The 26,359-nt window shown below is 35.7% G+C and overlaps 5 protein-coding genes across 10 annotated transcripts; 3 read left to right on the forward strand and 2 right to left on the reverse strand.

Annotated features, from left to right (window-relative positions):
* The first annotated feature begins 229 nt into the window (after nucleotides 1–229).
* Nucleotides 230–2,565, forward strand: LOC104881889 (uncharacterized). The gene is made up of 2 exons (XM_010663398.1): nucleotides 230–585; nucleotides 675–2,565. Exons 1-2 carry the CDS (start codon nucleotides 230–232, stop codon nucleotides 2,563–2,565), a joined length of 2,247 nt encoding a protein of 748 aa, XP_010661700.1.
* A 6,485-nt stretch (nucleotides 2,566–9,050) lies between these two features.
* On the forward strand, nucleotides 9,051–11,114 carry LOC100262644 (pentatricopeptide repeat-containing protein At2g29760, chloroplastic). Its single transcript, XM_019225559.1, has one exon. The coding sequence runs from the start codon at nucleotides 9,051–9,053 to the stop codon at nucleotides 11,112–11,114; it is 2,064 nt and encodes a 687-aa protein (XP_019081104.1).
* A 213-nt stretch (nucleotides 11,115–11,327) lies between these two features.
* Nucleotides 11,328–14,318, reverse strand: LOC100267800 (RING-H2 finger protein ATL38). The gene is made up of 3 exons (XM_002270022.5): nucleotides 13,423–14,318; nucleotides 12,645–12,742; nucleotides 11,328–12,098 (listed from the first exon to the last, which is right to left on the reverse strand). Exons 1-3 carry the CDS (start codon nucleotides 13,576–13,578, stop codon nucleotides 11,747–11,749), a joined length of 606 nt encoding a protein of 201 aa, XP_002270058.1. The 5' UTR covers nucleotides 13,579–14,318; the 3' UTR covers nucleotides 11,328–11,746.
* Nucleotides 14,319–18,482: 4,164 nt separating this feature from the next.
* Nucleotides 18,483–24,350, reverse strand: LOC100257538 (xyloglucan endotransglucosylase/hydrolase protein 19). 6 transcript variants are annotated; one of them, XM_059743105.1, is made up of 3 exons: nucleotides 24,253–24,340; nucleotides 20,688–21,037; nucleotides 18,483–19,427 (listed from the first exon to the last, which is right to left on the reverse strand). In XM_059743105.1, the coding sequence occupies exon 3, from the start codon at nucleotides 19,333–19,335 to the stop codon at nucleotides 18,709–18,711; it is 627 nt and encodes a 208-aa protein (XP_059599088.1). In that variant the 5' UTR covers nucleotides 19,336–19,427; nucleotides 20,688–21,037; nucleotides 24,253–24,340; the 3' UTR covers nucleotides 18,483–18,708. The 6 variants fall into 6 exon arrangements, with proteins under 6 accessions (XP_059599088.1, XP_059599086.1, XP_059599087.1 ...); XM_059743103.1 differs by having other exon boundaries at nucleotides 18,483–19,477; XM_059743104.1 differs by lacking the exon at nucleotides 24,253–24,340 and adding an exon at nucleotides 21,413–21,509.
* Nucleotides 21,586–22,401, forward strand: LOC104881869 (ethylene-responsive transcription factor RAP2-13). Its single transcript, XM_019225560.1, has one exon. It carries the CDS (start codon nucleotides 21,586–21,588, stop codon nucleotides 22,399–22,401), a length of 816 nt encoding a protein of 271 aa, XP_019081105.1.
* Nucleotides 24,351–26,359: the final 2,009 nt, after the last annotated feature.

Genomic DNA, 26,359 nt, shown 5'->3' on the forward strand with positions numbered 1-26,359 from the left:
AAAATGTCAAATTTCTTATGAAACTAGGCAATTATGGGTTCTTTGGCATATCCCTAACATGTATAATATACAACAAATATTGTTATTTATTATATAAAATATGTCTCTCAATTGATTATAATTTTCATTTGTTTATTTTGTATTCGTTGTAAAATTTTCATTGATTGTAATATTGTGAAATAGATTGATTTGATTGTCGATGAAAGAAGACGTACTTCTGAATTGGTAAATGGACTTGGAAAATTCCATTTATGGCTACCTTCATGAAGGAGGGGAGATTGTACCTAAGGAGGATAAACAAATACAATACAAGGGTGGACAACAAAAAGGCATGTACATTGGACAAAGGATGTCATATGCTGAATTTGTTTCAAAGGCATGTGAACGGTTGGATATTAATTCAAATGGATATACATTTCATTACACCCTTGAGTTTGATCCATCTGCACTTCAACAGTTGGATGATGATGAGGACATGCATATGATGTTATCCCATAGTTATGATTATGCTCGTATTTATGTATTAAAACGGACTCGAAGAGTAGAAGTTGAAGGAGGTATAGTCAATGTGCAAAATGATTATTGGTAAGTGATATATCTTGTATTAGTTGTCATTAATTCCATGATGCAAAGTGCTTTTAATATTAATTAACTGAGTGTGCTATAATATGCAGTCACAATAGTACGGAGGAAATACACAATTCAGTTGCATCATGTCAAGTAAACAATGAGTCTAATTTAGGACTTTCTCAAGGCTTCATGTCCAGATGTGCAGAAACTGAAGTTATACCACATGATTTAAGTCTTTGTCCTCAACCTATTATTGGGAGTGGGCATAGTTTTCCTAATGCAGATGAATTTAGAAATGCATTATATACGATGTCATTAGTTGGTAGATTTCAATACAAATTCAAAAAGAACTCTCCAAAGCGAATATATGTGTGTTGTTTAGTGGATGGGTGCCCTTGGAGAATAACTGCTAATTCAGTAGGCACAACCAAAATTTTGAAGGTTAACATCTTCATTGATGTACACAATCATTGTGCAAATGTTGAGTGTTCAAGCCAACCTTCAATGCGGGGAAGGAGAGGTGCTCGTGTCATAGAGCAAGTAATAAGGGCAACCCCTCAGTATTTGCCCCGTCAAATTTGCAAAGACTTCAGGAGTCGGTATGGTGTTTCATTGAGTTATAAGCAAGCTTGGACATACAAAGAAATGGCAAAAGAGAGAATATATGGTCTTCCAGAAAACTCATATATGTTGTTGCCATGGTTATGTCAGAGATTGGTAGACATTAATCCAGGGACGATTGCTGAATATAGCACACAAGATGGGCATTTTTGGCAATTGTTCATTGCACATTCTTTTTCAATTCAAGGGTTTTTAATGGGTTGTCGACCTGTTATTGCAATTGACTCAACTCATTTGAGTGGACCGTATAGGGGCTCTTTATTTTCTACAACAGCTTATGATGCTGATGATGGCATGTTCCCAATTGCATTTGGTGTTGTAAGTTCAGAAAACTATGAGGATTGGCTATGGTTTTTGCAGAAATTGAAGGGCATACTTCAAGATAAAGAGGTAGTCATAATATCAGATAGGCATCAAGCAATCCTTCGTAGTGTTTCTCAACTTTTTGGAGTAGAAAATCATGCATATTGTTATCGTCATGTGAAAGAAAATTTTAGTAGCTATGTGACGAAACATAGTATGAAGGGAAAAAAATGTAAAATGGATGCATTTTTGCTACTTGATAATGTTGCGTATGCTAGGTTGGATGATGATTATGTTGTAGCCATGGAAAAATTAAAGACATATAACAGTGACCTAGCGAAGTGGGTTGAAGAGAACAGTCCACAACATTGGGCAATGTCAAAGTTTGCCAAAAAACGATGGGATAAGATGACAACTAATCTTGCTGAATCATTCAATGCTTGGCTGAAGGAGGAACGTCATTACACAATTTTCAACTTAGTAATGACACATATGGATAAGTTTGCTCATCTAGCATGTGATCATATGGGTTCTATAGAAAATTGGAAAGCTGCAATTGGCCCAAAGACCGAGGAAAAGTTGTTGGAAAACATTATAAAGAGTGGGTCATTGCCTGTATATCCCTATGTTGGTGGTGTGTTTAAGGTATTCAATATGAAAGTATATGTAGACGTGAATTTGAGAGAGCGTACATGTACTTGTAAGGCTTGGCAAATGGCCGGAATACCTTGTGAGCATGCATGTGCAGCAATACGCCAGATGAAACAAGATGTTTATGAATATGTTGACTCATATTTCAAGCTTCCAATGCAAGAGTTGATATATTCTGGACACTTCAATTCAATTCCAAATCACAACATGCCTATAGTTGATGTTGATGGATGTGTTCGTGATGCTCAAGGTCGCTTATATCCTTCACTTAAACCTCCATGCTCAAAACGACCACCTGGAAGGCCTCGACACCGTCGAATAGAGTCTCAATTTAGTTCAAAAAGGCTTATCTTCTGTTCACGATGTCAAGTTGCAGGCCATAATCGAGCTTCATGCAAAAATCCATTACCCGCTCCATGATTCTAGTGTTATGCTTGTTTGGTGACATGCTACTTTTTATCTTATTTTGATTGTGATGATATGTGTGGTTTATGAAATTAGAATCTGTAAGAATTTGTTTTGGAACTTACTTATTTACTTGATTGTCATGACAAAGATGTTTGTATTACATATGCCACTATTTTAGACTTATGATCTTATCATTATTTAGGGTGGTTTGTAACCATGTTTTTAATGTTATTTTGAAGATCATTATTGACTTTGTACATGTTCATTACATTTGTTTAACTTGTTTTCCATTGAAATACAGGTTACATCATGGCATCTTCAAGTGCTTCATTAACAGGTGTGGCTCCCAACTACATCTAAAAATTAAGAGAACCATACTTCTTCACGAATCATTTGTACAGTAGGCACGCTCCTCCTTAGAATTCCACCACCCTAAATGAAAAGCATAAAAACTGACGTTAGATTAACTTGAACGGAAATATCTGATTTGTTTATGCAATAAAACACATTTACGAATACAACATTTTACCATAAACATGCAAGTCTTCTCTAATTTTTTGTTTCATATTTGTTCCTTATTAAGGTTCCATTCTTCACCAAAAAGATAAAAAATGATTAAGACAACAAACAAAGCAGATGTACATAAAGACACGTGTGTGCATATCACTGAATGCACATACTTGAAGAATGCAACATTGCAAACACATATCAGCACAACTAGTTGCTCTCAAGAGGCTTTATGCCATTGTGTAAGATTCTGGTGCAGATATCAGCCAAGTTACACCCCTCAATAGGCTTTGAGAAAAGCCTTGTTATTTTTATTTTCATGTTCCCAGGGCAGCTTTTCCATTTATGAATGGGGTTCCATCACATGTGATTTTTCTTCATGAGGAGCTTCTAGGCCGTCAGTTAAGAAGTGATCCTTACTTCATTCTTGCTTAAATAGTAGGCAGTCATATTTTGAGTTAGAATTTTAATATTTTTTCTCAAAGAACCTTGCCACTGACAAGAATAGGGCAACAAATTCTAATCACTAAAATTTGCACACAAAAAGGTCCTTTGGTCAAACTAAGCCTTGCCCTAGGTAGTAGATTGGTGCAACCAAAGCAAGTAACAATAAAATAAAAAGGTATGATCTCTCAGATATTTTATGTTGATAGAGAAATACCATCCAAAAATTACATGTAGCATAAAATGAAGTTGCAGAACCTACCAGACCATACTGAAAAATCCGTTTCAATGCTTCTTCCAGATGTTGTTCATCCCCATAACGATATCTTATAACATCATTCCTGACCTAGTTAAAGTAACCAAAGTAATAAAAAAATTGTTCATAAAACAATAAAGTATATTGTTCACACATTGAAATAATTGAGGCAAAAATCAGCTACATAAGAATATGCATTTACATGTAGATAATATTGACAAGAATATTGTCCATCTCATGAGGGCAGTCAGTACACAATGGATCTATTTAAGCTGGATCATATAACAAAACATCTTATGTTCATCCTCTAGTAACTCTATATACAGATTAAAACTGCAGCAGCACATATACCATACAATAATTACTGGCAGTGGGGCTTCTCCACTTGCCATGCAGTGTTATCAGGATAATAAGGAATTTCTTAGCCCTGTATAACCTGCAAGAACTTACTCCATAGTTTCCATTAGTCAACCCAAAAAGGGTTTCACATATTACATGCCTAAACTGGAATATAATTTAAATATTAGTGATATCATAGCTAATATAACAGGGAAGGTAATTGTAAAAGTTATTCTGAAACATTCTCTACCCCAAAATAACCTAATCATATCTCCTAGATTTTACAAGGATAAGGTGTACCACAGTTCACTATGTTACATGACCACTCTCCTCAACAAGCAGTGGCCTAATTTGAGAGACTACAGAATCAGGGGTACTGCAAGGCCTTTCATTGTCAGTTGGTGAGGACCAAGAACCCTTTATTGCCAGTTCACCCTTTTCCTTTTTTCTTTTCATTTTTGTTATTTTAGTAACCTGTCACAGAACCTCAATATATGAAATATTGACAAATTTGCATATTGAATAATGCTCAAAAAGGGTTTGTGAAAAAAATTGATGAGACAGGGCTTTGTTAAGCCAAGTCAAGTTGTACATATTTTATACATCTCCACTTTTGCCTTCTGTATTACAAAATATAATATGGTCAGCCCAACAACTGAATTTTTCATCAGTTTCCTTGAGTAGATACCATGAAACAAAGGGGTAGCATATAGAAATTATCATCATATTTATAAAAACAATACTAGCGAAGATTGCTAAATGAAAGTGCAAGGATATTCTTGATGACAAAAGAAAATAAAAAAGGGACTGATGTGCAGTTCTTAAAGAATAAAAATTTCATTCCATGCATAGAGATCCAATCCTGCTAAGATGCTATCAAATGTTCTTGGCTTGAAAGAGCACTTAAATAGAAGGAGTTTAATACAAAAGGAATGACCCCAAAATGTTTTAAAAAGAATAGTTCTCGAGAGAAAAAAACAAAATTTTATGAGATTCTGTAATGAAAGAAAACTTACCAGGAGACTTTGTAATAAAAAGAATCTATAATAGATAAAAATTTCTTCAAACACATGAAAATTCAACCCTTTCTAGGATGATGTCAAATTTTCTTGGGTCAAAAAAGAGGATTAGAGGATTTATGCTGAAGGAGTTCACTTACCAAAAGCAACCAACAGAATGATTACATAAATCAGTTTCATAAGAGAAGATATCTGAGATTTTATACAGTGAAAGGAGTTTTCAAGGGAAACAACCAGTTGATTTAAAAGTAAATAAATTTCATGAATGAAATTACTATCTGAGATTTTCAATGAGAGAAAATGAGTCAATTCCAAGAACATTACCTGTCTAAGAATTGGGGTGGCACTTGTTTCTCTTAACTTTTGAGCATCTGAGTAAGTCAAGCATGGAACTAGTTTCAGTTCTGCATACTGCAAAACAGTAAAAGGGCTATGCCATCATGCATGTGGAAAAAAAAAAAAGCATAATTTGATTTCCATCACCATTAAACTAAAGAACTCAGTGGTGTACCACTTTTACGACAGAAGATCTAACACCAACCTGGAAAGGAAAGCCAGTGAACTACATGGAATGCAGGCCAAATGGGAAAACAAAAAGAAGAAAAAAGTTAAGTCTCCAAATGGAGAAAATAGCTTAAACAGCATGACAGGTGGTTAGATCAACGCAACTGGTGAAAATTGAGATTTTAAAAATACAATATGTCATCTGGTTGGAATAATAAATTCAATGCAAATGAAGAAAATGCATCTCATGAGGATAATGGATCCAGTTGGAGCAAAAAATGGGGTGGTGGTAAAGCGACTAGTGAAAGTGGGGAAAAACATAGCAAATCCAGTGATTGGAGTAATCCAAATGCTTCCAACAAGGATATGTCATCTGGTTGGAATAATAAATTCAATGCAAATGAAGAAACTGGTGGGACTGGAGATCATGATGGTGGTTGGAATAAAAGAAAAGCTCCTGGTGAACATCAAAAAACACCATGGAAAACTAATGAGAGTAATTTGGATGGAAACCCCTCCTCTGGTTTTCAGGGCCAAGATGGTTGGGGTACTCCAAAACCTCCACAAGATAAATCCTCTAGTTGGAATCATAAATCCATTGATAATGAAAAAGATGGTGATGGTAAAGATCAAGGAGATAGCAATGCTCCCTAGAGGGAAGATAACAAAAGAAAGTTTGAAGCGCTGCCCCATTGTGTATTTTGTGGACTTTGTGGAAAGAGAAAAACTGAAGAGCATTTGAAAATACAAAACAATTGGTTCACTTTTTGAAGAGTTCATTTGTGATTAATCTATTGTCTTGGGGTTAGGATGTACATAGCATAAGGAATTCTGTCCTCATTCGAGTTTGTAGATTGGCTAGGTCTAATTAAGGGAGGGAGCATTATTTTCCCTTGTTTTGGCTATGCCTTTTGCTTTGTGTATAGCCCTTTTCATTAATAAATTCTGTCTTTTGCTTACTTATCAAAAAGCCAAAATAAGCAAAATCAGATTCAACATGAACCATCTACTCAGAAGCTACAATCTATGACACTACAACAACCATAAAACAAGAAATATTTACAGATTACAATATAAACTAACTTTGTCATCGATATTATATAACATGTATAGCCTCAATTTCCAGACATCTTCCATACAGTCCAGAGAAAATCAAGAAGAAATTTACAGCTAGCTTTGGAAATTCTGGACCAATATTTTCCTGCTAATACAAGAGTATAATTTAGCATAATCACAGTCAAAATAACATTTGCATGCTCAATGATGCACCATACAAGAAGCATATAAAACATCTCCATACATGTTTTAACCAGACCAGAAGCATGAAGAATAGGAAGAAATTAAGAGCCAATATTTCCAATTCCAACATGAATATGATGATAAATAAATACCCACATTCCTCTGAGCTAAATTCACAGGCATGAGAGTATCCATCCATTGCAGCACTATCGAAACAATACATCAAAAAACAAACGTTTGAATATAGCTCACCTGCATAGGAAAAAACTGGTCTGATTTGAAGAGCTAAGATTCCAAATTCAAAGCTATTATGACAATTAATTAACGCCCACATTCCTTTAGGCCATTAAAATCGAAACCCTAGAATTCCTTGCATGTTATGATGTTAACCAAGAAATGCATCATACGACAAACACACATCAATATTTCACTGTATTTTTTCACACACACGTAAAGAAGCCAAGCCAAAAACCAGACCTAATCTTTCAAATTTTAGCATGATTATGACTATTAATCAACACCCACGTTTTATCATTACAACAAAGCCACAACTCGATAAATTATTTCAAAAAAAATGCACTATAAACACACATGAATCTGACATTTGAATGCATTTTCCCCTAAAAAAAACCAAGCAAAAATTGACAGCCAGCATTTGAAATTCAACTTATTAGGCTAATTAATCAATGCCCGTATAAAGAAATTATGTAAATAGAACAAACAAGGATATATTAAGAATTAGCAAGGATGCATCATACGACAAACAGTCAATAGCTGGTGCCCAAGCTGAGGCCTGGGATAAACAAGGATCAGGTTGGAATAGAGGAACAAGTACAGGAAGTGGAAGCATGACAAGAGATGGGGCTGAAACTTGGAATCAATCGAAGGCCCCTGATGGAGCTCAATCATCTGCTTGGAATCAAACAAAAAATTCAAAAGAAGGAACTAACAATTTTAAGGAAGCGACTGATTCATGGGGTAAAGCTGCAGCAAATTCTTGGGGCAAAAAACGTGATCTCACACAAAAACCCAAATACCCGATACCCACATTCTTTGTAATCTCAAACAAAATCAGTAGCCTAGAAATCTTTTCTCAAAAATGAACTCAAACAAAAAAACACCCAAACAACTCCTCTAACAGAGCCTTGAAACTCAATATTCTAAGACGCCAATTTCTTTTCTTTCCTTACCTTTTTCCCACCACCCAAGCAAAGCACAAAACCACTCTCAGCCAAAGAAAAGCCTTGCAATCGCCCACCGTTTGGTTCCTGAGAAAACGAAAAGCAAAACAAAAGAAAAACAGACCCAAACCCCAAGTTTATTTCTTTTTTTCCCAAATTTTCTCAGCAACCAAACAGACCCAAACCCAAAACACTTAGGGCAAAGCATGAAATAAGCAGAATTTGGAAGGCTTTGTGAGGCCTTTACCTTGGACTAGTGGGGCTTTTGTGCAGATCCAGCCTCTGGAAGGTTCTTCACCTCAGGCAGCGGCCTTCGAGACCAATCCGGATTTTCTGTTTGGGTTGGATAAAGGGCTCGCTCCGCCTCCCCCTGTGAAATTGCAGGATCCAACGCCTCCACCCACGGTTCCAGATGTGCTTCCCAAGGATTATTCAGTGTGATCGGATCCAGGATCGGAGGATCGCCATGTTGTTGGAGATCCAGTGGTGTCCCCTGCGGACTTCCAGAGGCAGATCCAAATGGAACAATCGTATGGTTACAATGGCTGGTTCAATGGTCAAATTGAGGGTAAATTAGTCTAATAAAAATATAAGGTCTTCAAAAGAATTATCAAATTTACCCATTCTCATTGGTCATTTTTTCCACATCCTACCCTTATGGGTAATTCTCCCTTTGAATTTTGAACTACATCCAAGTAATAAATATTTTGAAAGTAAATCCTATATACTACTTTAAAGATGCGACAAATGAAATGACAGCTTCCATAAATAATTATCAATTTTTTTAATATGTTAATAAAATCGTAAAAATATCTAAGGTACATCGGACAGCAGGATTCGATCCAAATGGGTAAATTCAAAATCACAGAAGTTGCTTTGAATGACTTGGGGGTGTTTGGGCAATGAGAATAATTGGGAACATTTTCTCACTTGCAGGAAAACAGCAGAAAAGTGTAACGTAAGCACTCTAGGAAAGAACCAACAAGAACATTGTTTGTGTGATGTCTGATGATCAAACCCTCTTCGAAATGTACGAAACTCATCTCCGTGGATTTTCTCAAGACCCACTGCACATCAATCTCCAAAACCAAGCAAGCCCACGCACTCCTCCTCCGAACCCACCTCTTGCACAACCCCCTCTTCTCAAGCAAGCTCATCTCTTTCCTGGCCCTTTCCCATTCTGGCGACCTCAACTATGCCCGAAAACTCTTCACCCAGATGCAAAACCCGGACCCATTCATCTGTAACACCATGATCAGGGGCTACGCAAGAAGCCAAAATCCCTATGAAGCCGTGTCTTTGTACTATTTCATGGTTGAGCGCGGCGTTCCTGTGGACAATTACACATACCCATTTGTTTTGGCGGCCTGTGCTCGCTTGGGGGCTGTGAAATTGGGTCGGAGGTTTCACTGTGAGGTTTTGAAAAATGGGTTCGGGTCAGATTTGTTTGTTATCAATGCATTGATTCAGTTTTACCATAACTGTGGGTCCTTTGGGTGTGCTTGCGACGTGTTTGATGAAAGTACTGTCAGAGATGTGGTGACTTGGAATATAATGATAAATGCGCATCTTAATAAAGGGCTGTCTGAAAAAGCTTTTGATTTGTTAGACGAAATGACGAAATTGGATAATTTAAGGCCGGATGAGGTGACAATGGTCAGCTTGGTTCCGGCTTGTGCACAATTGGGGAACTTGGAAAGAGGAAAATTTCTTCATTCTTACTCAAAAGAGCTTGGTTTAGACGAGAATCTTAGGGTAAACAATGCAATTTTGGATATGTATTGTAAATGTGATGACATAGAATCAGCACAAGAGGTTTTTAATAGGATACGGGAGAAAGATGTTTTGTCCTGGACCAGCATGTTGTCAGGGTTGGCCAAGTCAGGTTATTTCCAAGAGGCACTAGCTTTGTTCCAGAAGATGCAGCTGAATAAGATTGAGCTAGATGAAATCACACTTGTGGGCGTGCTTTCTGCCTGTGCTCAGACAGGAGCACTGGACCAAGGCAAGTATATCCATCTCTTAATAGATAAATTTGAAATAAATTGTGACCTTGTGCTTGAAACCGCTCTTGTTGATATGTATGCTAAGTGTGGATCCATAGATTTGGCTCTACAAGTCTTTAGGAGGATGAGAGTGAGGAATGTTTTCACATGGAATGCACTGATAGGAGGGTTGGCAATGCATGGTCATGGCGAAGATGCAATATCCTTATTCGATCAGATGGAACACGACAAACTAATGCCAGATGATGTTACATTCATCGCTCTATTATGTGCTTGCAGCCATGCAGGATTGGTTGATGAGGGTCTTGCCATGTTTCAGGCCATGAAGAATAAGTTTCAGATTGAGCCAAGGATGGAACACTATGGATGTGTGGTGGACTTGCTTTGCCGAGCCAGGAAGGTGGATGATGCATTGGCCTTCATTGAGAATATGCCCATCAAAGCTAACTCTGTCTTGTGGGCTACTCTTCTTGGAGCTTGTAGGAGTGGCGGCCATTTTGATCTTGCAGAGAAGATCGGTAGAAGGGTGATTGAGTTGGAGCCTGATTCTTGCGGGCGCTATGTGATGCTGTCGAATCTCTATGCAGGTGTCAGCCAGTGGGATCACGCCTTAAAATTAAGGAAGCAGATGAAAAACAAAGGAATCGAGAAAACCCCAGGTTGTAGTTGGATAGAGTTGAATGGCATGATTCACCAGTTTGTAGCAGGTGATAGATCACACCTTCAAACAGAACAGATTTATGCTATGATTGAAGAGATGACCCGAAGGGTCAACTTGGATGGAGGCCATGTACCGGGCACTGCAAATGTCTTGTTCGATATAGAGGAGGAAGAGAAAGAGCATTCTCTGTTCCTCCATAGTGAAAAACTGGCCATTGCCTTGGGGTTGATCAGCACTCCAAGCGGTTCACCAATTCGAATCGTTAAGAACCTCCGTGTCTGTAATGACTGTCATTCTTTTCTGAAGGTGACTTCCAAGGTTTATAATCGAGAGATAGTTGCAAGGGATCGGAGCCGATTTCACCATTTTAAAGAGGGTTCTTGCTCCTGCATGGACTTCTGGTAAATTTTGGTTGACAACTTTTGTGACTTCTGCTGTAAAACAACTCCATGAGTGGTACTTAATTTGTACATGTACCAAATCATTTTTTTTTCCCTGCTAAATAATACAGTTACTTCCTGATAAGATCAAATCAGAATCTGGGAAGCTTCTATTAAAAGTCCAAGTTCTTGAGGACGAATTTCATAAAGGGAAGAATGATGCATGAAAGAATGAATGTGAGATGTAACTGAATCTTCGTATCATACTCAGAAACTATACAATAATTTTGGAAACAGTCTGAAACCATTTACAGTATTCAGGAACATTAAAATACAGGACTAAACTAGCTAAACGCAGCAGCAAAATGTCAATTATAATTTAAGTTTCTATTTGAAAGATTTCAGAATTCTGAGAACTTTGTCAGAGTGATTCAGAAGCATCTCTAATCACTAGCATACAACAAAGGAAAATCTAGGGTGCAAATAAGGTAGAAGAATCCCATTTTCTACACCTTGAGGACTCAGAATCCCATTTTTAACCTTTCGCATTGATCGCCGATGGATCATGACTCACTCATTACATATTCGCTTGAAGCATTGCTCTCAAGAAGCAAAGGCATATAAGCCCTCTGAAACAGGTCAATTTCTTTGCCTTGATCATCGTCTTGCTCCTTCTTCTCCAGATTGTGCAGGCTCTGGATATCCAGGTATGGATTCATGGTGCACTTGGTTAGTTCCATTCTCCACTGAACGCTCTGGCCCAGGAAGTAGCCACTGATGAGAACGATCTACAGAAATCTCAGGACTGTCAACAGATTGGGCCGTGTCAAATGCTTCTGGCCTCACGTGTTTTGTTTCAAAAGAGTCTTGTAACGAGAGCCGGCAGACTGGGCAAGTAGACTGTTTTCTTAGCCATACATCAATGCAAGAGAGATGAAAGTTGTGTCCACATTTGGGCATGATTCTCAATACCTCTTTCTCTTGATACTCACCCAAACATATTGAACACCTGCAGGAGTAAAAGGACAACCAAATCACATCCAAGACCAACAAGACCTTAGAAATCGCGTTAATTTTAACTAGGGATCAAATGGACAAAAAGAAAACACCAAACATCTCAATTGGGTTTCACCAATTCAATCAACATCCATTAATCCGAGATCCAATGAATGAATAATCACAAGCAATAAATTATACCAATTCAGTTGACATTCATTAATCTTCAATCCAGGAAACAAAACAGATTTGGGGCGGCACTTGCATAAGAACACAGATGTACACAAGATGACAAAACAATAACAACAAATACCAATCTGATAAAGATGTGTGAATTGCACAACTAATGCCCAAAGGCAGGTACCTCAAACCTGCCATTTTTATGGGGTTTGATCCCTGGGCATAAATCTCTGAAGCTGATGAACTCCAAAACCTAATAAAACCCCATGTTACACCAAGTCCCAGACTTCCAAAAGCTGAGAGGACAATGTGTTACATTAAGTTATTAACAGAGATTCAAAGTTTCTTCAATCAGTAGTAAAAAGGAGGCTACACTTACTGTGCATCTTCCACAGAACTAAAAGCCTCCCGGTTGAACTTCATTGTTGGGATTGCAGCAACCATAACAGGTTCAAGGCCACTAATCCGATGCTCTGGCTGGCAGAAAAACAAGAACATTCAATTCCAAAGCTCAAAATTTTTTATAGATAAAGCAAAATATCTGCAGCAGGAAGGAAGATTGCAGATGCAATTCAAAAAGAAGATTATCTTATGAAGCCACCCATCATAAATCATGAAGGGAAGAACAACCCCAAATCGATATTAATGGTGAAGAGGAACTAAACCTCTACAAATTGGATTAGACATGGGCACATCTTCACAGATTTTGCAGTTTTATTCTCTTTTGTGCAGTTGCATTGTGAGTGTGTTTCACAACAATGCCTTACCATTAAAATTTTCTAATTCATTTCTACCCCATCAAAGCAATTTGAACTACAGCCTCCCACAACTAAATCCAGGAACAATAACAATTGACATGAAATCCAGAAGAAAGGTGTGGTCAATCATATTATAAGTCTACAAAAGAAAGAAACACACCATGCCTGAACCAAGTGAAAACTTTCACCAAAGCTACCAAGAAAGAATTGAGGAGCATGCTTAAATTTCAATCCTTGAAATAGACCCGCAAAGTTAGAGAATTACAGGATCATTTGGGAACTTCCATCAAACACAGCTCCCCATGGGATAAACCAGAGATCCAACAATTGTCAGAATCAACCCAGATCAGCTATTCTTACCAAAGAAGAGAACACCCAGTACAGAGAATGGAATAATACCTGTTCAAGATCGATCCTAGAGTCAATTTCGAACATCTGCCGCGACTCGACCCCTCGGAGCCTCCCACATATCAATCTTGTGCATACAAACACAATAAAAGTGGCACTCATCCCAAACCCAATAACAGTAGTAATCAAATTCATCCCACCCAACATCTCCAACCCCAGTTCCCACTCCTCAAAGCCTATTCACAAAACCAAGAAACACCCAGGAGTCTAAATCTATAAATCTACAAAGAATATGAAAGTAAAAACAAAGAAAACAGTAACTGCAACACAAGGTAGATCGAGAAATGGGGCGCTGGTTCTTCAAAAAGCGAGAACACCCACAGCTGCCGCAACAACAACAAACAGCAAAAGTAGAAAAAAAAAAAATCAAAGAAAAGAAACAAAACCCAGATCAAGTTTGTTGAAGAAATGGGAACTGAGAATTCCCAGATTCAGGAAAACCAATCAAAACCCAAAATTCACAAACTACCCATCTGGAATCCTAATCGCTTTGGGTGGACTCAAAGTTATTACTGGAGGGGCCATGAACGGATGGTGTGGATCAAGGAAGGAGACAGTTCGTTTTCTTGCTCTTTGGAAGGGTATTCGCGGGGTCCACAGGCGAAGGGACCCACAAAAATTGTGGGGTTCTGATCAGACGGTTGACAGGGGGTGTGGGTTTTGGCGGCAAAAGGGGTTCAACGGTAAAAAAAAAGTGGATTTTGTAGGATTGTGGATTGTTGAGGATGATGACGCTGATGTTTTCCGGGTGCCGAGAATCTCTCTCTTTTTCTCAGAGAGAGAGATGTGGGTTTGCTTTTGCATCTCCTAGTCTCATTCTTCTCAACCTTACTGCTTCTGGATAAGACTCAGTCCTCTCTCTGTGTCTCATCTTCAATTATTGACTTTGTTTATTGAAGTGAGTGAGTTTTCTCCGTTAGTGGTTTTGGTCTAAATTGTACTTGATGCCTCTTCAGATACTTTTGACTTCCTTGTCCCCATACTTCCTTTACAAGAAAAGAAAATGAAAGGAAATTTTCTACAAGATTTCTTTTGGCTACTCCAAATATGAAATATTAATTTATTTATTTTTTAATATGGATGCTGTTCTTGTTTGAAAACCTCAAACAAGTCGAAATAAGTATTTATGATTTTCTTCCCTTTTGATAGAAAAGCCTGAAGCACCTTGATGGGTATATCAACTTCCTCCATTTTTCTGTCAAATAAATACATTTTGAATTAAATAATGTTTAATTTGTTAATGATTCTAATAATTTTTAAAAAAATATATATTAAAATTAAAAATATAAAAATTAATCTCAAGATTTCCCAAACTAAAATTGATTCTAAATAATAATTTAAGTTTTTCTTTTCCATAAAATTTTAATTTTTCTGAATTTTCTCAAATTTAATAGTTGGATTCATTAGTAATTTTTAAAAATGATTTGAAATTAAAAATTAAATATCAAATTTGTTTTGAACCAAAGCTAGGAGGGTTATGTCAAATTTTCTACTAAATGTAATATATATTTGAAATTTTCCATTAGCAAACTAACTTCAAATTAAATAAAATTTGATGTGTTGAATTCTTTAGCAAGCCTAATAATTTTTAAAAATAATTTGAAACTTAGAATTAAGTCCTCACTACCATAATTTGCTAGATAGAGTGGTCAAAAGATGTATCTGTAATGAAAATTGATATCATAATTTTGATTTACTTATATATTTTAAAAATAAATTATAATTGTTTTAATAATTTATTTTAAATAAGATATTGTTAATTTTCATTTTCTAAAATTTTATTATTTATATTCAATAAAAATAAATTTATTACTTTATTAAAATATTAATATGCATACTTTATAATTTTTATTAAAATATTATTACTTAATTTAAAAATATATGATTTATGTTGTTTCACCAATGTCACTATTTTTAAATTGTAGTATTATATTAATTACTTTAAAATATTCTCCTAGTTTGTATTTAGTTTTTTATTATTTAATATTTATTTTAAGTTAAATAGGAATTTTGTGTAAAATTTTAAAATATTATAATTCATTCTTAATTCTAAAAAAAATTACCATTTATTTTTATTAAATAATATGATTTTAATATTTATTGAAGAATTTGATAAATTGAGAAATGTTTGGGTTTATTAAGTATCTGGAAAGGGTATTTTTGGAATTAAAGGTAAATCACTGTTGCAAGAGAAATTATTTCAAGCAGGAAAAATGGTGGAAAATTTTGAAAAATGGCTTTTGTTCAAGTTCAACAGAGAATATGGCAAGAAAATGTGAGGAGTGGGGCATGGTTCAAGGGGCTTGAAGACATTGTTTTCCCCTCTTTTTTATCACTTTTTCATTTATTTTCTAGAAAATAGTGTTTTTTAAGTTATTTTTTAAAAATTGTATTAGAAAATAATTATACAAATATAAAAAATAATCAAAAATAAAATTTATTTTTAAGAAATATTTAAAAATATTAAAACAAGTTGACAATATTTTAAATCCCCAGACATACTTTTGATAGGAAAACAATTTTTGAAAAATATTCCCTAGCATCCCTTAATTTCCTTTGCCAGCTAAAAGGAAGAATTCTTGCATCTGTGACAGAGTACTTGTTCCATCATTAATATTCTTGTCTCAGTATCAATCTTTCTCTTCATTTTTGGTAAACCCCACCTCCTTTTCTTCTCCCTTTCTTGGAATATTTTGTGGAAAAGGAAAGAGAAAAAAAAGAAAGGGGAAAAGCCTTTTGTTTTGGGTATAAAGGCTCTCAACCATCTTGCAATTTACAAGATCAGAGTCTAGAGAAGAATCCATGATGGAGCCAGTTTGATGTATGACATAGCATTTGCCCTATTGGCAGTGAGAAGAACACAGAACCTGATAAAAACAAGTGTCCCATAAATAATCCATGATGGCTTGAGAATAAGCCCAAATCCAAGTTTCAAACCCTGCCTGGAAGATAAATCAATCTAGTATTCTTGAAAAACACTTCAGTTATGACATATGAACCCCTTGAATCGCTTGAAATAGTAGAGATAAAGAAGAAGCTAAAACAACCTCAATCCATTTGATTTCCATGGAAATATAAGAACAGAAATCTAAATTCAAAATCTTTTAGAACCCTTCCTGTTTTCCTACACCTCCTCAACAGTCATATTGTAAGATTTTTAGTGCATTAGGGCAACAGAATATTCAGAGACTCACCAGCATTCCAGCATGTTTACTGGTTCCCTTGGCTGCGACGGCATGAGGATTTTCATCTTTGATCCAATCAACTAATTCATTTTGTTAATTGAATATAAGTAAATCCAAGTGAAAAGGGTCCTAATAATTTCCTTCATTTCAAGAAAACATGGCAAACATTTGAAAGCATACCAAGTTTGATAGTATGAAATAAAGCAGGTGGAGTAGCCGAGATCTGATTAGATTTTACATTTAGTTTAGGTTGCTAGGTAATCAAACAAACTGACACGAAAATAATCTACGTCTTTTGATATATATAAAACAGGAAAAAAAAAAAATCAAGTAACTATTAGTCAATCAGGGCTATCTCTATGATTCAAAAAGAAGTTAGATCCAAACAAGCAAAGCTATCTCTATGATTCAAAAAGAAGTTAGATTCAAACAAGCATAGCTCCCTCTATGACTCCCATTTTTGAAAAGACGGGAAATAATATTAAAGAAAAGGAGATAAAGCAATGTACATCCTAGCTGAAGTATGGACACTAGCATTATCAATCAAAATCCATGTAAGCTTAGAAGGGAACTCACTATATAAAAAAAAATCTCAGAAGTTTTATAACAGTGAAATGTGATACAAGTTAAAAAGCACCATGTATTTTGTAGTGAAGGTTATAGATTTTGGTTTTTGGTTTAAACTTCTGGTCGCCTATGATTCGAACATAAGGTATATTGTAGTCAAAGTTACAAGTCAAAGTTACAAATTTTACAACTTCGTCTCATAAAAGTTTAGAAACCAACAAAAGTTACAAGCTAACTTGTAGAAAAATAAACCTAAATATATAAACAACTGCTGTTCACCAAAGGCCTAGATGATGAAGAAATTTGATTATACTTACTCCATAATGATCCAAAAGGCATGTTTGCAAACAAGAATTCAGGGCCCTTGACAACTTCAACCCTAGTCAAAACAAGATGGAACCACCAACTGATTTGTCCTACTTTACAATCCTTTATTCTTTCCATACCAATCACATTGATCCGAGATATTCCAAATAAAATTTATAATACTTTGGATTATAGTATAATTTCCAAAAAGAGCCTTTCCATATTTTTTAGTAATTATAAATTGATAATCAATTCGATAAGCATAGGATCAGAATAGATGCTACGAAAGGAATATTTATAGCCTTACCAGGTGAATTAATTCTACAAAAAGATAAGTGGGTGGATCAACAAAGCTGGCCAACCATTAAGAGCTTGGCCTGCCCTCCTGGTGAATTCCTGACAACAATATCTACCTGAAACAAACTGCCTCAAAACCAAAACTATGATGAGAAAATTTCTCAAAACACGATCATTAATTTCCCAAGTTATTCAGGATACAAGGTATGTAGTGTTGTTTTGTTATTTCCATAGGAAATCAATATCAAAACAGCCACATCTAATACATGTTAGGAAATGCCACCAAACCACTTAGTAGGACGAATGATCCATTCACTTTTTGCTTCTTATAAATGAATTAAACCTCAATACTTTGACACATGTTGGTGCATCAAATTCAATTCTGCTCTCAAGATCAACACAGAACTACGCATCCATCTTTCCAATGTTAGGTTCCCTTTTAGTACTCAACCAACTAAACGCAAAGGTCAAAAGAAAGCGATGGAACACCAATTCTTCATCACAACATCTATTCTATTATTTCTATTTCTTCACTTTCCTTACCTTCATCATTGGGAACCACTATATGGAATACAATTTCTTATAGATTAGTTTATCAAAGAAACAATAGAAAAGCACACACACCAAGCTACAAAATTTCAACAGAATTGAGAAGTACAATTAAAGGCATTTAGATAATTCTCACCAAACATTTAATTTGAGTACAAGAAATGGACATTTTATTCAATCAAGTGGCAAACAAAACAACAAAAACCAACCAAACCCAGAAAATCCAAACCAACCAACAACATTCCACTGGAAGATAATCCAATTATTAGAGAACAGAATCTCAACAAGGGAAAAGGAAAAGAAACAAGTGATTCTGCCAAATTCTCACATACCGACCTCACCAAATCAAGAAACCGTGTCACAAATCGCCAGCTTACTCCACAGCAGTTCCAACTGGTACATTTACATTCTTGTAGAGGCAAATATAGGGTGCATCACACCCCACATAAGGCCCAGTCCACCTCCCTTCATCAATGTAGCTAGCATCCCAAACTGAGGCATACAGAAACATGGGTTTCTGTGGAAACCCTTCTCCATCAGCTCTCACCACCGACCTAATTACTTTCCCATCAATCAACCATTGGATCAAATCTGGACCCCACTTGATGACATACTCGTGAAACCCATCAGAACAGTCGAAACCCAGATCGTGTATAGCTTCTCTGTTTCCAGTCCCCGCAGTGTAGTAATTTGTCTGCACGATTCGCTTGTCTTTGCCCAAGAATTCGAAGTCAATTTCGTCTTGGGACTTGTCGCCTTCGAGAGAGGACAGATAGATGTTGAAGTTGAGGCCGCTGGTGTTGCCTTTGGGGCACTGGATGAGGGAGCTAAAGGTGCCGTATTGGAAACGGGTGGTGGAGCGCCACCGCGAGCCGCCGCGGTGGTCAAAGGTGAGGGTGATGGTGGAGGATTCCGGGGAATGGGTGCATGATTCGGGACAGTAGTCGACGGCAATGAACTTTAGGGGTTGGGCCTCGTGGTGGAGAGAAGGATCCGCCATTGGAGTTGCAGAGAATGGGAGGACAGATTATTTTGGTCAACGAAACGTGGAAAGACTCTCAGATCAGATGACGTCGATTCACATCTTGCTTTCTGATTGGTTTTTCAATTAATCAAACGACCGTCGATTCACATCTTGCTTCCTGATTGGTTTTCTTAATTGATTAATTGTGGTATGATTAAAGTAAATGCAAATGGATGTTCCGTTAAAAACAAGAAAGATGTCTTTTCCATCTCTTCTATTATATCAATTTTCTTTTCCAATATAACATGAAGAAATGTCAGATATAATAAGCTCCTTAATATTAGGAAATTTTCATAATTTTTTTAAAATTTAAAATTACATATTTAACTTTAATAAAATTTTAAAAATCATTTTTATTTAAATTTAAAAAATTAAATAATTATTAACTAGGATTTGATATATGCTTCTTTTAAAAACTTTTTTTTTTTTCTACAATTCCATATTCCACGATCAAGATGGGATGTAAATTGTAGTTTGCAATGGAATCCGGGAAGGGCTAAGGACTTGAGTTCTTCTTAGACGATTGGACTAAATGGGCTTCTAATTCCCATCCAAAGGACAAACAAAGGCACATGGACTTCCAGTAGAGGCCCATAATATTGGGCTTTGGATTTACTGGGCATGTTTCGTGTAAATCGAGGAAAACAGACGAAGCATCTTTATCCACTAAACAAGCACGAGAGGATGATTAGTTGTTTTCCCTTTTGTTCTTTATTCAGTGGCATATGTTATAAAATAGGAGCATAAAAGACTGCTGACTGGTAAGGGAGCCAAGCAACATTGACTCATTTCAAGTTCTTGGAGTTTCTGAGGTTGGTGACCGAGTCGCCTCACCTCAATAACAACGATTTCCGGTATCGAAAAGCTTCATCTGCAACCCAACATTAGTAAATGGACAAGGGTATAGAATAGCTATGCGAATGAGGAGGGTCAACTACGAGGCAAAATGAGCAGAATCCTAGAGCATTTGCAAGCTACATATGAAACAAACACATTGTTTTTCTACACCCCATTGGCCCCCCACCTGTTGTCAATCTCTATTTTACCATTAATCTAGGCCAGAGGCCGAGTAATAGACATGTGCCGCGTGCAATTCCACAATGTGTTTTGAGCCCAAAATCCCTATCATGAGACGACAAATCTCTCATTTCCACACCTAGAGGAATGGAAGTGCTGGGAATCTTCAAGGCCGCAGTTCATCGACTATGGTCCTAATCCAAGGGCCACCTTAACGATTGGACTGGAAGTTTTCTCCCTAAACTACCCTCGAGTTATCAACTAACCCGCATTGTGATGTATGAGAAATATTGTAGAATTTGTTCACTTACAGTGGCAGGTTGGTCTCCGCAATGCAACCAACACAAAGGACACGGTACGGAGCTTGAGCCCACAAATCATTCTTTCTCCAATTGCTAAACTCCAATGGCTACCTCTGCGTCACTACCAATTAAACTAACTTTCCCGCCGGATTTAAAATTCGGATCCAACGTTCCATATCCGCTCTTCATTCACAAGCAGACAAACTTGAACCGCCTTTCCTTTGTCGCCTCCTTGCTGTTACTTTCCCCACTTAAGCCGTCTGGCTTGGGATGAAGTCACAACTTTGGAGCTGACTGGCTGTGGCATTAGCTTCCAAGGAATCGCTTTAGATAAGCTTGGGTTACTTCTGAAACTTCACCTGTGTCAATACAAACTCATGCATAAATGACATTTTTATAACCCAACATATTTGGTATAAATTTTTGGTACAGATTTTCTGATAAGTAGAATTCAAGCCATTGAAATTTGCCCATGAGATTTTAAGTCTTTTCTTGTTTTTTTCTTTTTCTTTTCTTCTTCTTCTTCTGTTTTATTTTTCCTTTTTTTTTTTTGTTAATGGTCAGTTTTACATGCATTTTCTGTTTATTACTGAGCAGAATAATTACCTTTACATTTCACTAGCTGATAAGGAAATCAAGCCTAGCTGAGGGGGTTAGCAAGGACATCACGCATCAGAATGAAGATAGAAAATTTAATAGGAAAAAAACAAACAAATAATGGAGAAGAGATATACCTTATATTCATTAATTAAACTTGGAATCATTCTATTTATAGTGCCAGATCAGTACCACCAATGCTTATCTGTGCATCATATGCAGTCATAGAATTTATTACTCCTACCGATCTTCATTGAACCAGGAAAGTCCATCACAGCTTGACCTAGCTCTTCTTGTGACTTTGGCCGTAATGGCATCCACCAAAACTACTTCTGCAGCCACCTCTACAACCAACACCATGGCACAACCAAGCAAACCAGCGGTTCGTAGATTTGTAGGTGTTCGACAAAGACCTTCAGGAAGATGGGTTGCAGAAATTAAGGACTCATCACAACGGGTAAGACTATGGCTAGGAACGTATGATACCCCTGAAGAAGCAGCTCGGGCTTATGACGAAGCTGCCAGAGCTCTACGAGGGGAGAATGCCAGAACCAACTTTGCGCCAGTTAATCCCAATTCATACCAATCGGGTTCCTCCCCTTCTAAGGGTGGGTTCGTGTCAGAATCTGAGGAGCGGAATGGGCTCAGCTTCTCTTCCTTGAAAGCCAAACTTAGCAAGAACTTGCAAAGTATCATGGCTAGGACATCAGATAATAAATCATCTAAAAGCAGAGTAAGTGATCACTTCACTTTCGCTAGCATATTCCACTCAAGGAGTTACCATTACCAAAGCCCTGTTGACATGAAGAGTATGGAGAAGGTGGTGCAACCAAGCATCATTGTCCCACATGTTGCAGATGAGCCCTCGTGGGAAAGCTCAAGTGTGTCAGATTGTAGTACGGAATGGGTTGGATTCCGGCAACATGGATTGGATTCTGATGGATCAGATATTGGAGAGATTTCTGCTAGCGAACAAGGGTTTGTTGATCAAATGATGGGGTGGATAGATAGTCCAGAGTTGAGCATCAGCACGAGTGAAGTCTCAAGGAGTAAAAGGTTCAAGGTCTCTTCTTCTGTGGTGGTTCCCCCAACCTTTAGTGGCTCTCCATATAATGGTGAGAACTAATGATGTGCTGTTATGGAAGTTAATAAATTTTGTGCTATGTAATGAATTAAGCTTCAGCCCAAAGGGTGTCTGAAGCCACAAGAAGTTATTGTTTTCGAGTGATGATGAAGATAAACTCCTGAAAGTATGTGTACGGTGTACCACACAAAAACACAGTGAGAGATAAAACAACAACAAGGTGTCCAATAAGATGATCAAGTTTGGTGCATGATGACTCTGTCAAACTTCAATAACAGTTCTTGTTCTCTCCAGTAAGCTGATGTGGATTAAAGATTTGGTTAATGCAACATGAAGACTTCTACTATGTGTGAAGTACATACCTAATGTGTGTGAAGTACATATATTTACGTGGAATGATAGTACAAAAGTTTGGAATGTATATGATAATAAAAAGGGTGCATTTAATTGCTTCCTAGTTCATGAGAAGTTGTCCCTTATGCATTTTTAATATGCTCACTAGTTACATTGATCTCAACAGCCTGTAGCAATCAACACTTTCTTTTACTCTAGGTAATATAGAATGAAAAGCTAGATACTTTGATATGCTTGAGATAAACATGTAATCCCTTGGAGTGAACTATAGCCATCCTCAAGATTTACTTTAATTTCACATCAGATGCTCTCTATTTTTCAGTATGCATAGGGCTTGGGACTTCTCGATTTTTCAATTGACTCAGCCTGTAACCTAAAACAACATAGTTCAAAGTTATGCCTTTGGATTATGTCCCCCATCATAGTCCATTGGGTTCTTCGGCAAGGTTTCTATATTTTATGGAAGAGATCACTGCCTATGTCTTGGCCTCTAGCACTAGCAGCTCTTTGCTATTTGAATAGGAAATATTCTATTGGGGTGATTTTCAGTGCACGTTCAGGACCATTGTTTTTTGCTCCTTGACCGTGTAACAACAGGAAGTTCAAGGAGTGAAATCCCGGAAAGATGATCAATTCAATAGTAGTCTCGGACAGGCGCCACCCTTGTAAGCTTAGGACGAATACTACCCAACCAAGAGGAAGAGGAAGAAGACAAGGAGTTCAAAATCAAGAGAGCAGAAACAAGATGAGAGAAAGGGACATACAAAGAAAGCAAAATACTATACTTCTTGTCACTTTGGTACATTGGATTTTTCATAAGATCCACGAGACAACCAGTCACCATCATATTTCTTTAGCGAAACTAATCAAGGGTTTGGCGTTTGTCAAAGATATTTTATTTCCTAAGAGGAATCTAGACCTGAGCAGTGAGGCATTTGTTAACATCTTCTTCAAAACACTGCAAGACACAACTAAGATGGTTCAGGTTTCAGATGAGACATTTAGCAGGTCGAATGCCACAATAAAGTTCACTAATTCCTATAACAATTTCTGACACTTTTAGCAGAATCCAAGAAAGGGAATGCAAGTAGAATGCTATATTGAAAATTTACCTGTAATTTTGCCAACTACATAAATCAGTAGCAATCTTTCCTAAACCACACATCCAATCGAAGTGGTGAGTTTCAATTTTTTTAGAGCAGTGAAATTAAATTATTTAAGACTTTATTGCTAACTGGGGCAGAAAACCATTTCTTCTCAGCATATTACGGCTCAATCGTTCCCAATCTCCCTCTAACCTCCGTTTGGCTGCCGATAAAATTGAGGAAAAGAAAATGAAATTTTTAAATATTCCGGTTGGCAGAAAACTGACCTCGATTTAGTACTAGTTCGCCTCAATAGAATGGAGACTCTTGTTTTCATGGATGCTAAACTAAAAACGTACATATTTGTAAAAGATTCAATGGTTCAATTCCTGTTCTCTTCTTTTCTCGGCAACCAAACAAGTTGTAAACACGGGGACCAAAGAGGAATATTTACCTGTATTTGGGGCGTGGGCATCACCACCAATAAACCCTAGACTAACCCACTTCTTTCTCCAAGGGATGCATTTTTCGTTGGGTGGTAGAGGAAGTTGACCACCGAATATAGAAAACCTTTACCGTATAATAAAACGCTCCGTTTTGTGCCCATTCTGTGGAAAAGCACTTTTTGGTTCGGAGCTGTTTGTCCGTTTCGTCACCACCTTTTCTCCGTTTATGGTCGGGCCATCCATACACGTGATGTGAAATTTTGTAAAACCCCGTTAGCCACCATCAATAATGTCATTTCTAATTAGCTTCCTATAAGTAAAGGACAAGCGTATTTGTAACAAGATGTATTTGAATGGTTTTTTCGAGCATATCCCTTCGAAATTTAAATTAATTTATGAAAAGAGAAAACAATAGTTTTCTTAAAAAGCATTTTTTACATTGAAAAATTTGATGTCAAATGACTTTTTATTTTGATAAATAATGGTTTTTTTGGCTTAAAGTCGCATATTTTATGTTCAAGATTGTTTTTAATGTAACGATTCGAAACATTTATTACTTGTACAATTAATATAAATGTGGTTTGAATGGCCCCTTGTCCGTTTGATACTTTGGTGGAAAATGGATTTATACCTAGATAAATGTGGGGTCCACAAATTATAAGAATGATATATAATGAAATTTTATAAATACGCAAAACTAAGTATTATAAAATAAAGTCAAATTATAATCAAACAAGTTAATTCATGTTAGGGTCAAAAGAGAATAAGGTAATATATATTTCGTCATTGACAATATTTTATAAAGGAAGATAAATTGTTGTACTCCCTCTAAATTCTTTGAATTAGTGAAATCAAAGCTCATAATGTGAAATTAAATGTTCTAATTTGACCTATAAATACATATGTTTTTCTTTAATATCAACATTTAAGAAAAATAAGAAGAGAAGATTTTGAAAAGTTTGACTTGAATAATAAGAGTTTATATTTGATTATACGATTTAAAAACAGTTTTTTATTTTTAAAAACAAGAAATTGTTTTTATAATTTTTTAATACTGTTTGGTTGTTATTTTTTATAAACAGTCTTTAAAAACAAAGTAAAAATAATAATAACTTTTGGAATATTTATTATTTATTGATTATATTATTAATTTAATATGTATTTTTTGTATTTAATAGTATATATTAAATCATTTCCTCATGCGACTGAGATAAGCTATAACAATATAGTTATTCATGTCACGAGCTTATAATAATACCGTTTAAAATATATTGTAATGATGTGATTTAAAAGAATAGATTATGAAATAATTTATTATAAAAGTATTATTTAAGCCTTTTTCATTTTCAATAATTATAAGTTTTTTTGGTTTTGATTTAAATTTTAAAAATTAAAAAATAGTTTAATTGTTGAACTAAACCAAATAAAACCCAAACAATTAAATTATTAAATTAAATTTCAATTAGTTTGGTTCTTAATGGAAAAAAAACCCAATTGATTTTAAATTTATTATTTTTGTTAAATCAAAATTCAATTAGTCTAGTTTGTAATAAAGAATAAAAATCAAGGAAAAAAAATGAGTTTCAACACACCCCTATAAAAATAATCATAAAATAGGAATCTTTAAAAAATAACTCAGGTTTAATGTACTCATCGATTAAATATGGTATTTAGAATGTTCAAATATAGTATTTTAATAGTGTAGTACTTTAAATTAAAAAGCGCATGACATGCTAATTATTTTTAAATTGTTACTTAAAAATTATATTTTATAAATTAAGGTTTTTATTTTATGGTTTTTTTCGTACAATTGTATCTAAATACACTTTTCCCAAATAAACACCGATGAAATCCCTTTGATTTTATTTTAAATTATCATTTAGAATATTTTCATTGTCATATTACTAATTTAATATTTATATTAATATTAAGGTGGTATTTGGAAATGATTTTTGTTTTCTATTTTTAAGAATTGAAATTAATAAGAACTCTCAAATAATTAGTGGAGATTTATATTAAAAAGATAATAATTTTTATAATTATTTAAAAAATTGAAGTATCAACAAATTATTACTAACTCAAATTTTAAAAATTCGTATAATAATTCTTAGATCC

The sequence above is a fragment of the Vitis vinifera genome, chromosome 15 (genome assembly GCF_030704535.1).
Source record: "Vitis vinifera cultivar Pinot Noir 40024 chromosome 15, ASM3070453v1".
NCBI lineage: Eukaryota > Viridiplantae > Streptophyta > Magnoliopsida > Vitales > Vitaceae > Vitis > Vitis vinifera.